Raw genomic sequence first — 15,761 nt, 5'->3', positions numbered from 1 at the left:
GCAAGACGGTGGTTTGTCTCCAGTGAGCGAGTCCGAGCTTTGAAGAAGAGTGTTGATGGAAGAGATTCATCATACGCGCTCTCCCAGGAATAGGCTAACTTCCTGCAATAGTTCAATGATGATTTCTTTAGTACTTCTTGCCTCCACAATTCGTGGGCCTTCTTGCGAATCGATGTTTTAATTGCTCGACCTGGTCGTTGGATGTTTTGTAGCACTAGCGTGTTAAGATACTTTTTACCGAGGAAGTTGGTCCTACGCCACCAGGATGTACTTTGGAGGCAATAGAAAGAGTAGATGAAGAGTTTTTTCACCACTCTACGATCATCCAGTGACCAAAGTCGGGCGACGTATGATAGTTTTGATCTTGCTTCCCTTACTTCAAAGGTGGAGATACCAACTTCACCTTGAATTGCGCACGTTGCTGCGACCCAAGTTGTCGCCTGACGTCAATAAAAACGTTTTTTGGAAGTCATAAAATGTCTCAAACATGACGTGATAAAATGGTCATTATGTCCATTTTGGAAACGTCAAAAATAACGTAAAAAAAATGACCCTTTGCAAATAGTTCGACTTTCAGAAGGTAGATGGCGCTATTTCTGGCGGAGGGCGGATTCGAACCCAGTTCATTCGAGGATTGTCCCTTTATAACTCAAGCCATGCCTCTACCAATTGCGCTATCATAGCGGCAACCATGTGTTATTTAATGAAGACTTTAAAAGTATTGATTAGTTATATTACAATTACCGTTTGATTTCTTGCTGAGTTTAGCCAATGGCAGTTATTTTTTCGTTTTCTTTTATTTTTTTATCGTTGAAAAATATAGTAGTATAATTATAAATATAATTATTTGCGTTATTTATAATTACCGAAAGAAAAAAAGGATAAAAAAAAAATTCATTTTTTTAGTTCAACGTACACGTCAAAGAATTCGTTGCATCTTTTTCAATTGTTGACAGATTCACAGATCCTCTGATCTTCCGTAAAAAACATGATATGGATACAATTATAATTCATATAACGTGTTGATATATTTATATGAACAATTACTCATTGAAAAATTTTGCATTTCCATTCAAAACAAAATCGCACTTCATTTATCTTGTGACAACCAGTAACGAATACGCCTAGGGTAATTTTGAAACGCCCTCTGAAGGTTCATTGACAAACATTTTGGATAATTTTGATATTTTCATCCAGAACAGAATTTTTCAGTTGGAAAGAAATTCGTGATTTTGATGACGCAAAATCATTTACGCCATAAAAAAAATCACGTCATTTCATGACTTTCATGGCTAATACGGTCATGAAATGACCTGATATTTCATCAAGGTCATCAAGAATCACGTTATTTCCTGACCTTTACTGCTCGTGGTCATTAAATGACTTTGAAATGACGTGATTTTTTTTTTTTGACTGGCGTCATTCAGAGAAAATTACCAAATTTTCACGTCATATTTGACGTCAGGCGACTACTTGGGGAGTGAGGTCGCTCCGAGGGCGAATCTACAAACCGAGGTCTGAGCAGCTTCCAGAGCCCTTCTGGTTGTTTGGTCCAAGACCAGAACTGCATCTGCACAAGAAAGAGATGGTACCGCCACGGCCTTCGATAAAAGTCTGGCAACCTCATATCTGTTGTAGGAGTAGAGTGCTCTACTTTTGATGAGTCCCTGGAATTTTAAGGCTTTTGTGGTCAGATCCCGGTTGTGGTTCTTCCATATTCCCGGGCCAGCACTGATCTTAACTCCAAGATATTTGTATTCATTGCAGGGATCTAGAGTGATGCACTAGAGGGAGGGAAATGGGCAGCGTTGCCAACAATATAAAAAGACAATATAAAAGACAATTTCAACAATGAAAATTCTCATAAAATAAGTTTTTTTTTTTGTCATTAATATTCTAATTATGCATCCTTTGCAAATGATGTATTTTTTTTTTTCCTACGGCGGTTGATCAAAAAGAAAATCAGAAATGTTCAGAAAAAGACAATGTCACATCAAGAAAAATGATTGGGGGGGGGGAAAAAATCCTAAAATAACAACCACTACGAACTCCTTATGCTGGTTTTGGTCACAGTCGACGATGTTTACACGACGGGCATTGCTGTTGATATTGGTCGTTTAATGGTGGAGGATCGACTCGAGGTGAGTTCATGAACGGACGTGTTGTGTTTGCTCTTCGTAATTGAATTCTTTGTTTTGTGAATTTGTATTTTTTTTTTTTCTCTAACAATTATCAAGTTAAGGAATATAGATTGAAAGACAGGCCTATTGTGTCGAACATTAGTGGTACCAGCGTTGGGTTAGTTGTCATCGAACAACGTCGGAAGACGTTTTCTAACTTCATACCCGTATTGAATACTTAATTTCAAGTTGTCTTCAGTTATTTATATGGCTTCGTAAATTGAAGCCACCATAGCTCTGGCGATAATGGCGGCAAGTTTAATGGAGACTCAAGAAGGGAATGGTAATGCAAACCAAGGTCAGGGTATTAATTTCCCTGTATGGTCATCTAATTATTCTGATAATGAAATAATAGATTTTTCAACAGACATCACTAGCTTCACCGTGAAATATCACGGAAATACCAGAATTCCAACGTCCAGACCTAATGATCTCAGAAGGAACTTTATTAATATGATCAGCAATTCAGATCAAATTACTGAAATAAGGGTAGCCAAGAGCGGTGATCTTTTTGTTACTACTAATTCTGCATTCGTGGCGAAGGAGCTACTTAACATCAAAACTATCCTTGACATTCCAGTTGTTAACTCACTTCTAACCGATACACTATCTTCAAAATATATTGTGAGGAATATTCCAGTTGAAATTCCATTAGATGAAATTGCTAATGAGTTAATTCTAAATGGTTTTTACCCTTTGAATATCCGCCATATTCTACGAAACCAAATTCAGACACCAACTATTATTATTATTGCACTAGGGACTTCTGTGCCCATTGAACTTAAATTATGGTATCAGATCTTTAAGCCACAAAGATTTATAGAACGACCTTCCATGTGTAACAAATGTTTCAGTTTCTTTCACAAATCAAAATTCTGCCCAGTCAAGTCTCAAATCTGTTTATATTGTGGTGGTAACCATATTGCAAAAGATTGTGATAGTGAAAAGAAATGCATTAATTGTTCATCACCAGATCATCTTCCTACTGACAGAAATTGTCCAAAATATATCCATGAACAAAAAATTCTCAATTACAAGTCTGAACATAATGTGCCTATTCATGTAGCGAGGAGATTCTGTAAGCCAAATGAGATGTCATATGCCACTAGAGTGCAAACTTCGTCTCAACACATAGATTTATCTAATATCAAAAAAGATATCCAATCTCTTGTTGCAAAAGAACTGGCAGAAATAAAAGAATCGATAATGCTGGAAATCAAACAGTCTGTAGCTGAAATAATTACACAATCATTGAAAGAAATTGTACCAGAAATCATCTCCTGTATATCTAACCAGCTTCAGCCTATGTTAAAAGATCTTGTTAATTCTTCAAGAAAAAGATCGGCTTCTTCTGATGATCAATTGAGAGATACAATTAGTTTCAATAGCACCATTTCTGAAACTGTTAAAGACAGACATGGTTCAAAGAGAAAGTCTTAACCTGTTTTTATATTTGATTTTATGCCACATTTACTCATTGCCAAACTAATTTATAAATACTACTTTATTAAAAATTTACTTGAAGATTCGGTTTGAATCACACATGACTAACATCCATAGAATTCTTCAATGGAACTGTAGAAGTATTAAAAATAAGAAATATCATATTCTTCGTTTCATGAATGATTTTGATATCATGTGCTTCCAAGAAACATTTTTATCTGATGAATTATATTATTTACCTAATTTCCAAATATACAGATGTGATAGACTTAACAGTGGGAGAGGAGGTGTATTAATGGCTATCAGAAATAAGTTTCCATCAAACATTCTTTTCAAATATAACTCATCTGGTGTTGAAGCTCTTATTATCAAAATTTATTTGCAGAATTTTCATTTCACCATTGTAAACTTATATATATCAGATTCTTCAAATATTATTAACGTCATGAATGTAATTTTTGATCAAATATCTCCACCTTTTGTTATTTTGGGTGATTTTAATAGCTCACATCCTGCATGGGGCTCATCCAGAACTGATAATGCTGGTCGTCAGCTTTATAATTGGTATCTTCAGAATTCTATTGGGCTAATTCAACCGCTTGCTCCAACTCATTACTCTTCACAATCTTCCAACTCAATTGATTTGAGTTTTTGTAGTACCGATTTAATTGGAAATATTACTTGGTCATGTGGTAACTCTCTGTATGACAGTGACCATATTCCAATAACATTAGAATTGAAAACTCAAGCAAGATCTACATCCATTATTCATAAATACACTAGTTGGAGAACATTTAATGACAGTCTGAATAACTATGATGAAAATATTACTTACTTTAATTTTGTGAAAAATAAACACATGGAAGCTCAAAGATCTTCAAATCGTCATCATTTCAAATACAATGACTACTTTGATGCTAATCTACGTATGCTGCTAATAGCAAAGAAACGATCATTTCGAAAATACAGGAGATGTCCATGTCAGGTATGCTGGATTAATTATAAGAAAAACTCAGCTATTTTTAAAAGAACTCTGAAAAATCAAAGAAATAAATCATTTGAAGATCAACTGTATAAACATGCAGCCTATCCAAAAATTTTTACTATTTTAAGAAGACTGAAAGTTATTCACTCCAAAGTATATGAAGATGATAATTTGTTATTCTGTCATAACAATACAGTCATCAGTGATCCTTATAAACAAATTGAACTCTTACAGCAAACCCTCATCAAACCTTATATCCATAAAGACTTCGATTTTTTTTGTGGCCCATGTCAAAACTTTGCCACAGATATGAATTCTCCAATACAAATTTCGGAATTGAAGACAGCAATTATTAAATCACCACATACAACTCCAGGTCCTGATTCAATTAACAGCAAGGCCTATTCATTAATTCCAGATGATCATCTAAAATTCCTCAATTCTGAACTTAATGAGATTTGGTCATCAGGCACCATTCCTTCAGATTGGAAGCAGGGAAAGATAATATTTCTTCTCAAACCCAACAAGACACCTACTTGCCCTTCATCATATCGACCACTTACTCTCACAAACACAATTATGAAGATTTTTGAACGCATTGTTTTATCTCGATTGAACTGGATATCATTGAAATATAAACTGTTCCCTTCAAACACATATGCTTTTAAATCTAAATCTGGGACACAAAATTTGTTAAATGATTTAAAGTGCAATATTGTCAATACTTTCAAATCTAAAGAGATTGGAATTTTAGTTTCTCTAGACATAAAGGGTGCATACGACTCTATAATACATTCTGCTCTTATATATAAACTTCAATCCACAGGTTTTTGTGGTGAATTTATTGCTTGGTTGAAAAGTTTCTTATCTGAAAGAAAATGTTATATTAGTTGGAGAAATCACAAGTCAAATCTAATCAATTTTGATAGAGGCCTTCCTCAAGGATCAGTTATATCACCATGGCTTTTCAATTTATATATGAATGATATGTTTGCTCAATTACCAAGTTCTATCCATCAATTTGTTTATGCAGATGATATACTGTTATGGTGTAGTAATAAAGACATTAAAATCTTAGAAAATAATATAAACAATGCATTGTTGAAGATTACTGATTGGTTAGGAAAATGGGGTTTTACTCTGTCAGTTGAAAAGTGTTCATATAGTATATTTACAAAGAAAAATGTTATTGGTACTTGTAATCTGGCCATTAATAGGAACCCTCTGTCATTAGTACAAAACATCAAGATTTTGGGTGTCATCTTTGACCAGAAACTTACTTGGAATCCTCAGGTTGATCACATCCTAAAAAAAGGAATAAAAACATTAAACATAATTCGGATCATTGCTGGTCGTCTTAGAGGAGCCCCTGGTAGCAAACTCCTTGCTATTGCATCAAATATCATTTGCAGTTTTTTCAATTATAGTTCTTCACTCTGGCACAATTGTTCACAACGAAATTTAAACAGATGTGCAGTATTATATCGTCAAGTTCTCAGAATTGCAGCTGGATTACCCATTTCAACTCCAATACCATTATTATTAAGTATTTGTGGCAAACCTCCTTTTGAACTAATGATTATGAAATCTGTATCAAGACAAATTATTAAAGCCAGAGCATCAACGTACAACACCAGCCTCAAATTCATTAGTGCCAACTTAAATAATACAGCTGTGACTTCTTCTCTACCCATGTTTAGTTCTTCAGTCATAAATTTCATCCAGGACAATCATCTACTCATACCAGTTCAACCTATAGTTTTTGCTAATCCACCCTGGATCATCTCTAATATATCGTATACTACTGATGAACTGCCATTCCAGATTACGACAGATCCAAACTTGGTCAACCCTTTATTTCAACAATACGAACAATTACATTGGTCTAACTCAATTATAATTGCTAGTGATGCATCCAAATCATTTCATACAACAATAGGAGTCTTTTGTAATAAAAATATGAGAACTTTCCAGGCTACAGTTCATGACTCTTCTTCTGTTTTTACAGCTGAGTGTCTTGCCATTGCTGTTGCTGCTTCAAAATTTATATCTGAAAAACGTCACTATGTTATATTATCAGACAGCAAATCAGCAATTTCTGCATTAGCCTCTGTAAATCCAAAGTCACATTCAGCCATCTTTACTACACATCTCTCTTTAATAGATGCTTCTAGCCGGGCAGAATTCATTTCAATTGTCTGGTCACCAGGTCACAAGAACATCTCCTACAATGAAATTGCAGATAAACTGGCTCGAACTGCTGCTAATAACGCAAACCCTACTTTTCCAGATTTTTCATATGTTGAAGATGTGCTGAATTTGCTTGAGAAGTCATGGAACATCCACATTGAACGATATTTCAGATATCAGTTTCTTTATCCACTTGCATCACGTTTTTTTAATACTATTAATAAATATTCACCTTACTTTACGAAGAGAAAATATGAAACATTATTTTACAGATTATTGTCAAACAGAGCCCCAACTAATGGTTATCTGTGCAGAATTAATCAGAAAGAGACTGCAAAATGTGACTATTGTGATGATCAAGAATCAAATGATCACTTCTTTTTTATATGCAAACATTGGAATAAATATCGCAATACCTTTTTCCAAAGTATTGGTATAAGAAATAATCAGAATTGTAATTGGAGAGCTATGTTTATTGCTCCTCCAAAATTATTTGTCAAAGGATTGGAAGTGTATTTATCTAAATGTAATAGATTCTGATTTTTTTTTTCAAAATTTGATAATTTGTTATACATCCTGTTTTGAATGGTCATTTTTTTTTTTTTTTTTTTTTTTTTTTTTCTTCTCTCTCTCTCTCTTCTCTCCTTCTCTCTCTTCTTCTTTCTTCTTCCCCTCAAGTCCCTGATTAATCTGATGTAAATATCACTGATTTGTTTTTCCATCTACTCATGTCTTGCAAACATCGTTATAATTCTTGTATATATTTTTTTTATAATACATTTGTCTATTTTTTGGAATTTATTTTATTTATTTTTATTTATTTTTTGCTTAATGTATTGTGATTTTTGTTATGAATAATTATGTTGGATCATACAAGTATGATTGTTTTTCTTGTATGTAGCTATTTGGTTTGATGCGAGAAAATTTCTTGTGCTGTATATATTGTGAATTTGATTTAATATTTGAGATAAAGCTGTGTACTGGTATGGGTTTTGTATAGGTGGTATATACAAAGTGAATGGGTATAGTTATATATATGTTTCAGTTATTTTATAATTTTCTAAATGTATGGTATTTTCCATATATGTTGATGTATCAAAATTTTTTTTTTTCCTACCCTAAAAAACTAACAAACTAACACATTAACCTTGTATATTTCATTTTCCAACCCGTCCTAAAACCCTAGGTTGGTACAAAAGGACGTAAAACAAGTCAAGTCAAGTCAAGTCGTTTAATGGTCATAATCGGGTCATCAAAGGGGAGGAGGAGGGTATTATTAGGATCCCTTCTTGCTTATAGATTCACTAATTCCTCCTCTATGGACGGGTTCATTCGTGGTCAAGTTCACATTCAATTACAGGTCAGTATATCATGTACGAAGGGCCATTTCAACTGTTTTGGGTGATATAGGTTTTTTTCTCAAATGGGGGAGGGTGAGCTTAGTTCTTCATTTGTACTATTATTTGTAATATTATTGTTGGTTTCCGCTTTTGTTACGTTTTCTTTTCGGTGATTGTAGTCAGCGACACGACCGACGATTATACTGCACCTGTTCCAAAAATTTCACCTATGGGTGTCCATATGACCGAAGGGCTAAAGGCCTGTTTACACGCGGTAAAGCCGGGTTTTCCTAGGAGCAGGTTTCCTGTGCCGCACGCAACGTGATTCACCCAGCGCGACACGCCGTCCACTCACCAGTAAGAAAAGCAGCATGACTGTTTTCCTACAGAGCGCAATACGCCTGACGACAGCGCTTTAGGTCGGGCGTGATTGGCCGACTGCTTCTGGAGGAGTCAAATGCGTCGTGCGCCGCGGTTTTGCCGATATTCTCTTCATAAAGCCGGGTTTTCCTAGGAATAGGTTTGTTGCGCAGCTTGAACCGAATTTCGCACCGGCAGAAACGAGTTACATAATCACACTACGCGTTTGTGTTTTCCTAGCGTGGCGAATCAGATCAGGGCGGCTATATTATAGTATATGGCTTTGGCATCAGCTATTCTGTCGTCTGCATGCTCCGGTTTGAAGGGAAGGAAAAGAAAACACACAAGAGTGAAAAGAGAATATCGGCAAAACCGCGGCGCACGACGCATTTGACTCCTCCAGAAGCAATCGGCTAATCACGCCCGATGTAAAGCGCTGTCGTCAGCGCTTTTGTTGGAAACAGTCATGCTGCTTTTCTTACTGGTGAGTGGACGGCGTGTCGTGCTGGGCGAATCACGTTGCGCGCTGCGCAGGAAACCTGCTCCTAGGAAAACCCGGCTTTACTTCTGTATTTTCTTTTCCTTCCCTTCAAACCGGAGCATGCAGACGACAGAGTAACTGATACCAAAGCCATATACTTTATATAGCCGCCCTAATCTGATGCGCCTCGCTAGGAAAACACGTAGCATGATTATGTAACACATTTCTGTCAGTGCGAAATAGTCTAATTCGGTTCACGCTGCGCAAAAAACCTATTCCTAGGAAAACCCGGCTTAAGTGATTAAGTTGGTATTTAAATTTTAAGTTGCCAAGTACATTACAATGTATGCAGATGATATGGGCCGTTTACACGGCTTTAGTTGGTAAGTGCAGAAGTGATTTAGTAAAATAAAAATGGTTAAATTTTTTCCGGTTAAGTAGACCTATGCGCATGCGCTAGTGGCCTTTTCGTTCTCTCTTGAGGGGGTTTATTTTGATCTCAAGTGTGAATCTGTTATTCTAGCGAACTCCGTTTTGCTAGAATTCTGTGGAAATACAGGATGGTGAAGTGGCCAGAGGGACACAACCTTCAAGTTTGTTGAAGAATATCTTCGCCATGAATGTTTGTTGAACTTTAGAAACGAAAATTACTTTAAACAAGCTAAAAATTATTCGATGTTGGAAAAAGCTATGGAATATTTGGTTGACGTGCTGCCTGGAGTTGAAGGTTCAAAAATATATCTGGTGCTGGTGTGAAGGATTTATTATATATTAAAAACTGGACAGGGGAGGGGGCATTTCAAATATTTCTCTCGTCCAGAACGAATTTGCTGCCATCTGTTTTAAAAATACATACTCAAATATTTAACATGAGATTATATTAAAAAATAATTTGGAAATAATTTTTATTGTTTAATTTTTAACCCTTAGAATTTCCTACGAATGCCAAGATTCTTCTCCGATAATTCATCTCCTCTTTAACTTCGATTAAAATATCATATATAATCTATATTTACATCTTACAGGAGAGAAATCTTATGTAAAAAATCATCGAGAAGTAATATAAGTTTATAATATATGTTGTGTATTCTTCCCCCCCCCTCCCCTTATGTAAGCGAAAGTGAATAAATTTATATTTGAATCTCTGATCACAGTATTCGGACCATCTTCATCCATTGTTACGAAAGCTATGAGCTTTAAAAAACCTCTCTGAATGCCAGATAAATAAAAAATTATTATTATTCTCCCGTGCGTTGCGTCTCTCTCCCCGTCTGTGGATTTGAGTAGACTGAAGTGTGCATGCGCTAGTTGCTCTTGGCTTCCATAAAAATTATCCAATGAGCGTCTACTTGATGACTTATCGTGTGGACACTTTCAAGAACAATCGGTAACTTAAAATTTAGTTACCAACTTAATGATTTACTGCATGTAAACGGGCCTTAAGATTCCTTAAGCGGGGTCGTGTCAAATTTGGCAATTATTTTTGTCACCAATTGAAAACCTAAAGCCAGGTTTTCCTAGGAGGTTTTCTGTGCAACGTGAATCATGTAGCGTAGGAAAAGTAGTATGACTTTTCCTACAGAGTGGTGCTTCACGCCTCACCAGTGCTTTATGTCTGGCGTGATTGGCCGACTGTTTCTGGAGGAATCAAATGAGTCGTGCGGCATGCGTTTTACCGATCTTCTCTGCATTTTTGTTTTCTTTTCCTTCCCTTCAAACCGGAGAATGAAGACAGAATAGTTGATGCCAGAGCCATATATAGCCACCCTGAGCTGATGTGCCCTGCTAACACAAACAAATATGCGTAGTGTGATATGTAACATGTTTCTGCCAATGTGAAGTGGTCCAATTCAGTTCACACGGTGCAAAAAACGTACTCCAAGGAAAACCACGCTTTAGCGCTTTGGCTTTTTTCAAAATTTTTTATCGCAACTATATTGTTTCAAGCCAAATGCGCTACTATTATCACTTTCTGCCCCATTTTCATTTCTTAACCTGGGTTTTCCTAGGAGTAAGTTTCTTGCTCTGCGTGAACCAAATTGAACCACTTTGCATCAGCAGAAACGTGTTGCACACTACACATTTGTTTGTGTTTTCCTAGCTGGGCGCATCAGCTCAGGGTGGCTATATAATGTATGGCCCTGGCATCAACTATTCGGTCGGCTGCATGCTCTGGTTTCAAGGGAAGGGAAAGAAGACACAACCAAAATGAAGAGATCAGCAAAATCCAATGTGTGGCACACCACACATTTGACTCCTCCAGAAGTAGTCGGCCAATCATATCACATCTGAGGATTGTTGTGCTCTGTAGGAAAACAGTCATACCGCTTTTCTTATCAGTGAGTGGACAGCGTGTGGCGCTAGATGATTCTCATTGCACGAAGCACAGAAAACCTGCTCGTAGGAAAAACCCCCCCCTTTATTGCCACCATTGTCGTTGTCATCACTGGTACCTTAGGTGTAGCTACCGTGTTCATCATCTCTGAAATTTATTGAGCAATAGGCTAAAGCGTTGTTCATCATCACACATTCTTTGCTCGTGAATTTTTCACTTTTACCAGGGATGAGCATTCTTCAGTCTGATGAGAAAAAATGTTTTTGACAGAATTCGGTGACACCTGCAAAAGAAATTCTAATTTCTTACCCGAAATGTGCTAGGTTTCGAACAGTGATCGCACCAAGAAATTCGGTTGGCGTTGGATTGCCAGAATAGGAACACAAAATCTAAATGTGGGCTGGTGAATCCCGTGGCCAGTACTTTCTCTTCGTTGGCTTCAAAATTCCTCTTCGTGATGTTCTAGCTGGCCAAAAAAAGAATTGCCAAATTTCATTTTCAATTGCCATCTGGATTTTCACAATGTTGAAAATTTTTAGCAAGCAAAATAATTTTAGGTCGCCAATGAGCAAAGAAAAAATCTTGGCGAATTTGGAATTAGGGCGGGTGGTCACCAACCTTTTTTCAAGCCATTCCACAATTAAAATTTCTGACGAGAGTGCCACTCTATGTATTTTAACACACAAACCTTGCATCCTGTTTTTACGGGACATGAACATTTCCATCGCCCCACGAAATATTGTTTGGCTGCAGGCCCGTAACTAATCTGAAGAAGCCTCGAGCTGGGTGGGGGGTCTCACGAAAACATTTACGCTTGTTGAGCATAACACACAACAACCTTTTTAAGGAAAAAGTTTCTCGTGGGGCCTCGAAGGCCCTGTTTGGCCGATTAGAATAGATTAAGAATGAAGATTAGATTCTTAATTCTTATTGTTGTATTTTTCACCTTTTGAATTCAAAACTCTTTCCATTTTCGAGTCGTAAATTTGATTATCGCATTACAGATTGTTTATATATATATATATGTATGTATATTGATAGTAGCATGAATTGAATGAACGCCAGAACTTTGCCACTGGACCTATCCTGTTCCCGAGATCTCTTCTAGCCCAGCTTCATATTTGAGTCTGGAACACTTTAGTCAAAAAAGAAAGTAAAAAAAACATAACATACAAGATTTTTCCCGGTTAATTGGGTATTGTCACGATTAACAAATTTTGTGATTACAGACGAGATGAGATTGGAGAATGCTACAATGATAAATCCCTCTTCAACTGATTTTCTTTTTTTCAAATCTTGTTTGTAATCTCCTATAGTCCATGATGTTAAACTGTTCTTGATATACAACAGCTATATCCTTTACAATGGTAAACCCTTTTGTAACAATATTTTTAGAAGGATTTTTGAATTGCTACAACAATATTTTTTTTATATTTCGCTCTAAATATCCTTCAGTATATTTGTAAACTTGTCACACATTTCATTTCTTCTGAGGACGTGTATTAATATCTATATTGGGCATCACTCAATCACGGAAAGTGTTTGGTATCGCTACTTTTTGTGTGATAACTTAAGTGTATTGCTGCGATAAACCCCTTTACAGGGACAACACACACACACCCAACCTAATTTCTTTATCAGCTATTCAATTGAAATATTTGGCGGAGAATAAATACTCAAAAGCTATTTTTTGATTAACTAATAACGTCAATTTAAAAAAGTTGCCAACAGCAGCATAAATTTGATGACACATGCTGGTGATGTGCCTTGCAATATAATGATAATTCCTCCACAAGGATATTTTTTCTTGGTCCGGTATAGTTATGTATATCGAGGTTTCACTGTATCTTATGCAGAACTTGAAATACCAGATCATCCGATCAATTCCTTAATCTGCATTTTCAGGGATCTCTTCTTTATTTATTTATGTCTCAACAAGCAAGGATTGCCCAATTACAGAGATGGGCAAGAGAAGAGAAATAGAAAAAGCAAGTACTGTACATGTTCTTTCCTTACATTTACTTTACTCACTCACTGTTGTTCTACTGAATCTCTGTGCGGGCTAAAGAAAGAAAAAAGTATCCGCAAAGCCAAAACTTCCGCGTCTTTTATCTGTTCAGTAAAGACCATAGGTTATTTGTCTGGTTTACCCCTGGGAGCAAATTTTTAAACTGTCTTATCAGCTAGCAGCAGCCATATATGTAGCATCTTATTTATAAATGTTTCCAACCTGATAGTTGAATCCAGTTGATCTGAAAACATTTATGCTGATGTATAAAAATTATAAGGTTTTATAAAGAAAACTATCAATTGTATGAATGAATTAGGGAAGAAACAAACGCACAAAAAATTGGGGTTTTTTTAAAACTCTTATCTGGCAGCATACAGAAGTAGCCGCGGAATAGGGGAGATTTTTATATTATGTCTATGGAGACAATTGTCCATTCCGAGGAAACTGGCCACGAAGGGAAGTTACCTGAGAAATAGAGGTGGCCACCTACGGAAGTTTCACTGTAGATGGAACATGTTGCGATTGTCAAACATTAATATCAAGTTAAATGCCGAAACAGGCAAAATGCTTCGTCGCATTTGCCTATCTCTAAATATGGTTAAATTGAAATTAATTTTTTTTCACCATGAATTTTTAACAAACTTGATTGCTGACTATATTTCATTTATTAGCAGGTAAAAAGTGTCCCTAAGAATTCTTATGGTTGACATTTTTTTTGTTTTGTCCAATTTGGGAGAATGACTCTTGTTTGTGATTTGTTTATATTATTAACAAAAAATATATGTGGCCACACAACAACCTCTTCCATTCTTTAAGTTTCATTTATTCGTGAATAAAATTTTCAAGTGCGGGGATAATACGAACACACAACATTTCATTTCAAAGTAGGGAAGAACATGCATCTGTAGATAATATGTAAGGCTCAGAACACACAAACATAAAATATGGACACAATATATTGGAATCGCTGTTGAAGTGATTACATTGTAATAACACCAATCATATATACTGATGGAAAATATTATAATACCTCTATTTTTTACAGGTAATTCCTCATGAATGTTTCAAGGGGAAATTTTTTGATTCCTTACTGACCTTCAGCTATTGCTAAGACAATATCCTTTATAGTCTTCTCACTCTCTTGAAATGGAAGAATCATCTTGTACGAGATCAAATAATGATCTTGATGTAGATGAATATGGTTCCAGTTGTGTTCCGATCCAGGTGACATCGAGTGTGAAGCATTCCACTCCAATCTCTCGTGCTCCCTTCCACATTAAAGATCCACATGAGTATGAGTGCTGCAAGAAAAAGCGAAACTCTGATTCAAACGGGCAAGAAACCATTCGCACCGTACAGAAGCGACATAAGTGTGATTTTTGTGCTAAGACGTTTTCTCAAACCTGCCATTTAAATATTCACAGAAGAGTTCACACTGGAGAGAAGCCATATCAGTGTGATCTTTGTGATAAAGCATTCTCTCATAGCAGAAGTTTAACGAATCACAAGAGAGTTCACACTGGAGAGAAACCATATAAGTGCGATTTTTGTACGAAAATGTTTTCTCAAATCAGTAATTTAAAAATTCACATAAGAGTTCACACTGGAGAGAAGTCATACGGGTGTGATGTTTGTGATAAAATATTTTCTACAAGCTATAGATTAAACATTCATAAAAGAGTTCACACTGGAGAGAAACCATACGAGTGTGACTTTTGCGATAAAACATTTTCTGAAATCGGCCGTTTCACTACTCATGAGAGAATTCACACAGGAGAGAAGCCATATGAGTGTGACCTTTGTGGTAAAACTTTTTCTCAAATGGGAAATTTAAAGAATCACAAAAGAGTTCACACTGGAGAAAAGCCATATGAGTGCGATGTTTGTGATAAAAAGTTTTCTCATAACAAAAATTTAATAATTCACAAAAGTGTTCACACTGGAGAGAAGCCACATCAGTGCGATTTTTGTAGTAAAAAGTTCTCTCGTAGCAGCAGTTTAAAGATTCATAAGAGAGTTCACACTGGAGAGAAGCCATATGAGTGCAATTTTTGTGATAAAAAGTTTTCTCATAGTACGAGTTTAACGATTCACAAAAGAGTTCACCCTAGAGAGAATCCATAAGAATGTGATTTGCCCAAATGAAGATTCTTCCATAATATTGTCCAAGAAGTTTATTTTAACATGTTTATGAATAAAAGTTTTACGCTTTCTACGTGTTAATTTTGGACATACAGTGAACCTTTGACTGAGTATAAAGACTGTTGCTCCACAGTGGGAGTGAATGGTCTGTTGCAATTTTTCAACACCGTTTTCACAGCAGATCACAAAAAAAAACAGCAGATAAGAAAGACTTTTAATCTATTAACATGCTATTCTGCTGAGAAATTGTTTAAGTAAATAGGTTATATTTTTCTGCATTTCATTTTTTTTTTT

The 15,761-nt window shown here is 35.9% G+C and overlaps 1 protein-coding gene across 1 annotated transcript; it reads left to right on the top strand.

The window, feature by feature from the left end:
- The first annotated feature begins 2,054 nt into the window (after positions 1 to 2,054).
- LOC149065044 (uncharacterized) lies at positions 2,055 to 15,540 on the top strand. The gene is made up of 3 exons (XM_089254276.1): positions 2,055 to 2,141; positions 7,985 to 8,158; positions 14,371 to 15,540. The coding sequence occupies exons 1-3, from the start codon at positions 2,055 to 2,057 to the stop codon at positions 14,434 to 14,436; spliced, it is 327 nt and encodes a 108-aa protein (XP_089110402.1). The 3' UTR covers positions 14,437 to 15,540.
- Positions 15,541 to 15,761: the final 221 nt, after the last annotated feature.

Source organism: Pholcus phalangioides, unplaced genomic scaffold (genome assembly GCF_987345545.1).
Source record: "Pholcus phalangioides strain wild (caught in Gottingen) unplaced genomic scaffold, Ppha-v1.0 ptg000041l_1, whole genome shotgun sequence".
Taxonomy (NCBI): domain Eukaryota; kingdom Metazoa; phylum Arthropoda; class Arachnida; order Araneae; family Pholcidae; genus Pholcus; species Pholcus phalangioides.
Note: the sequence above shows the minus strand (reverse complement) of the source record. Positions and strands in the feature narration are given on the sequence as shown.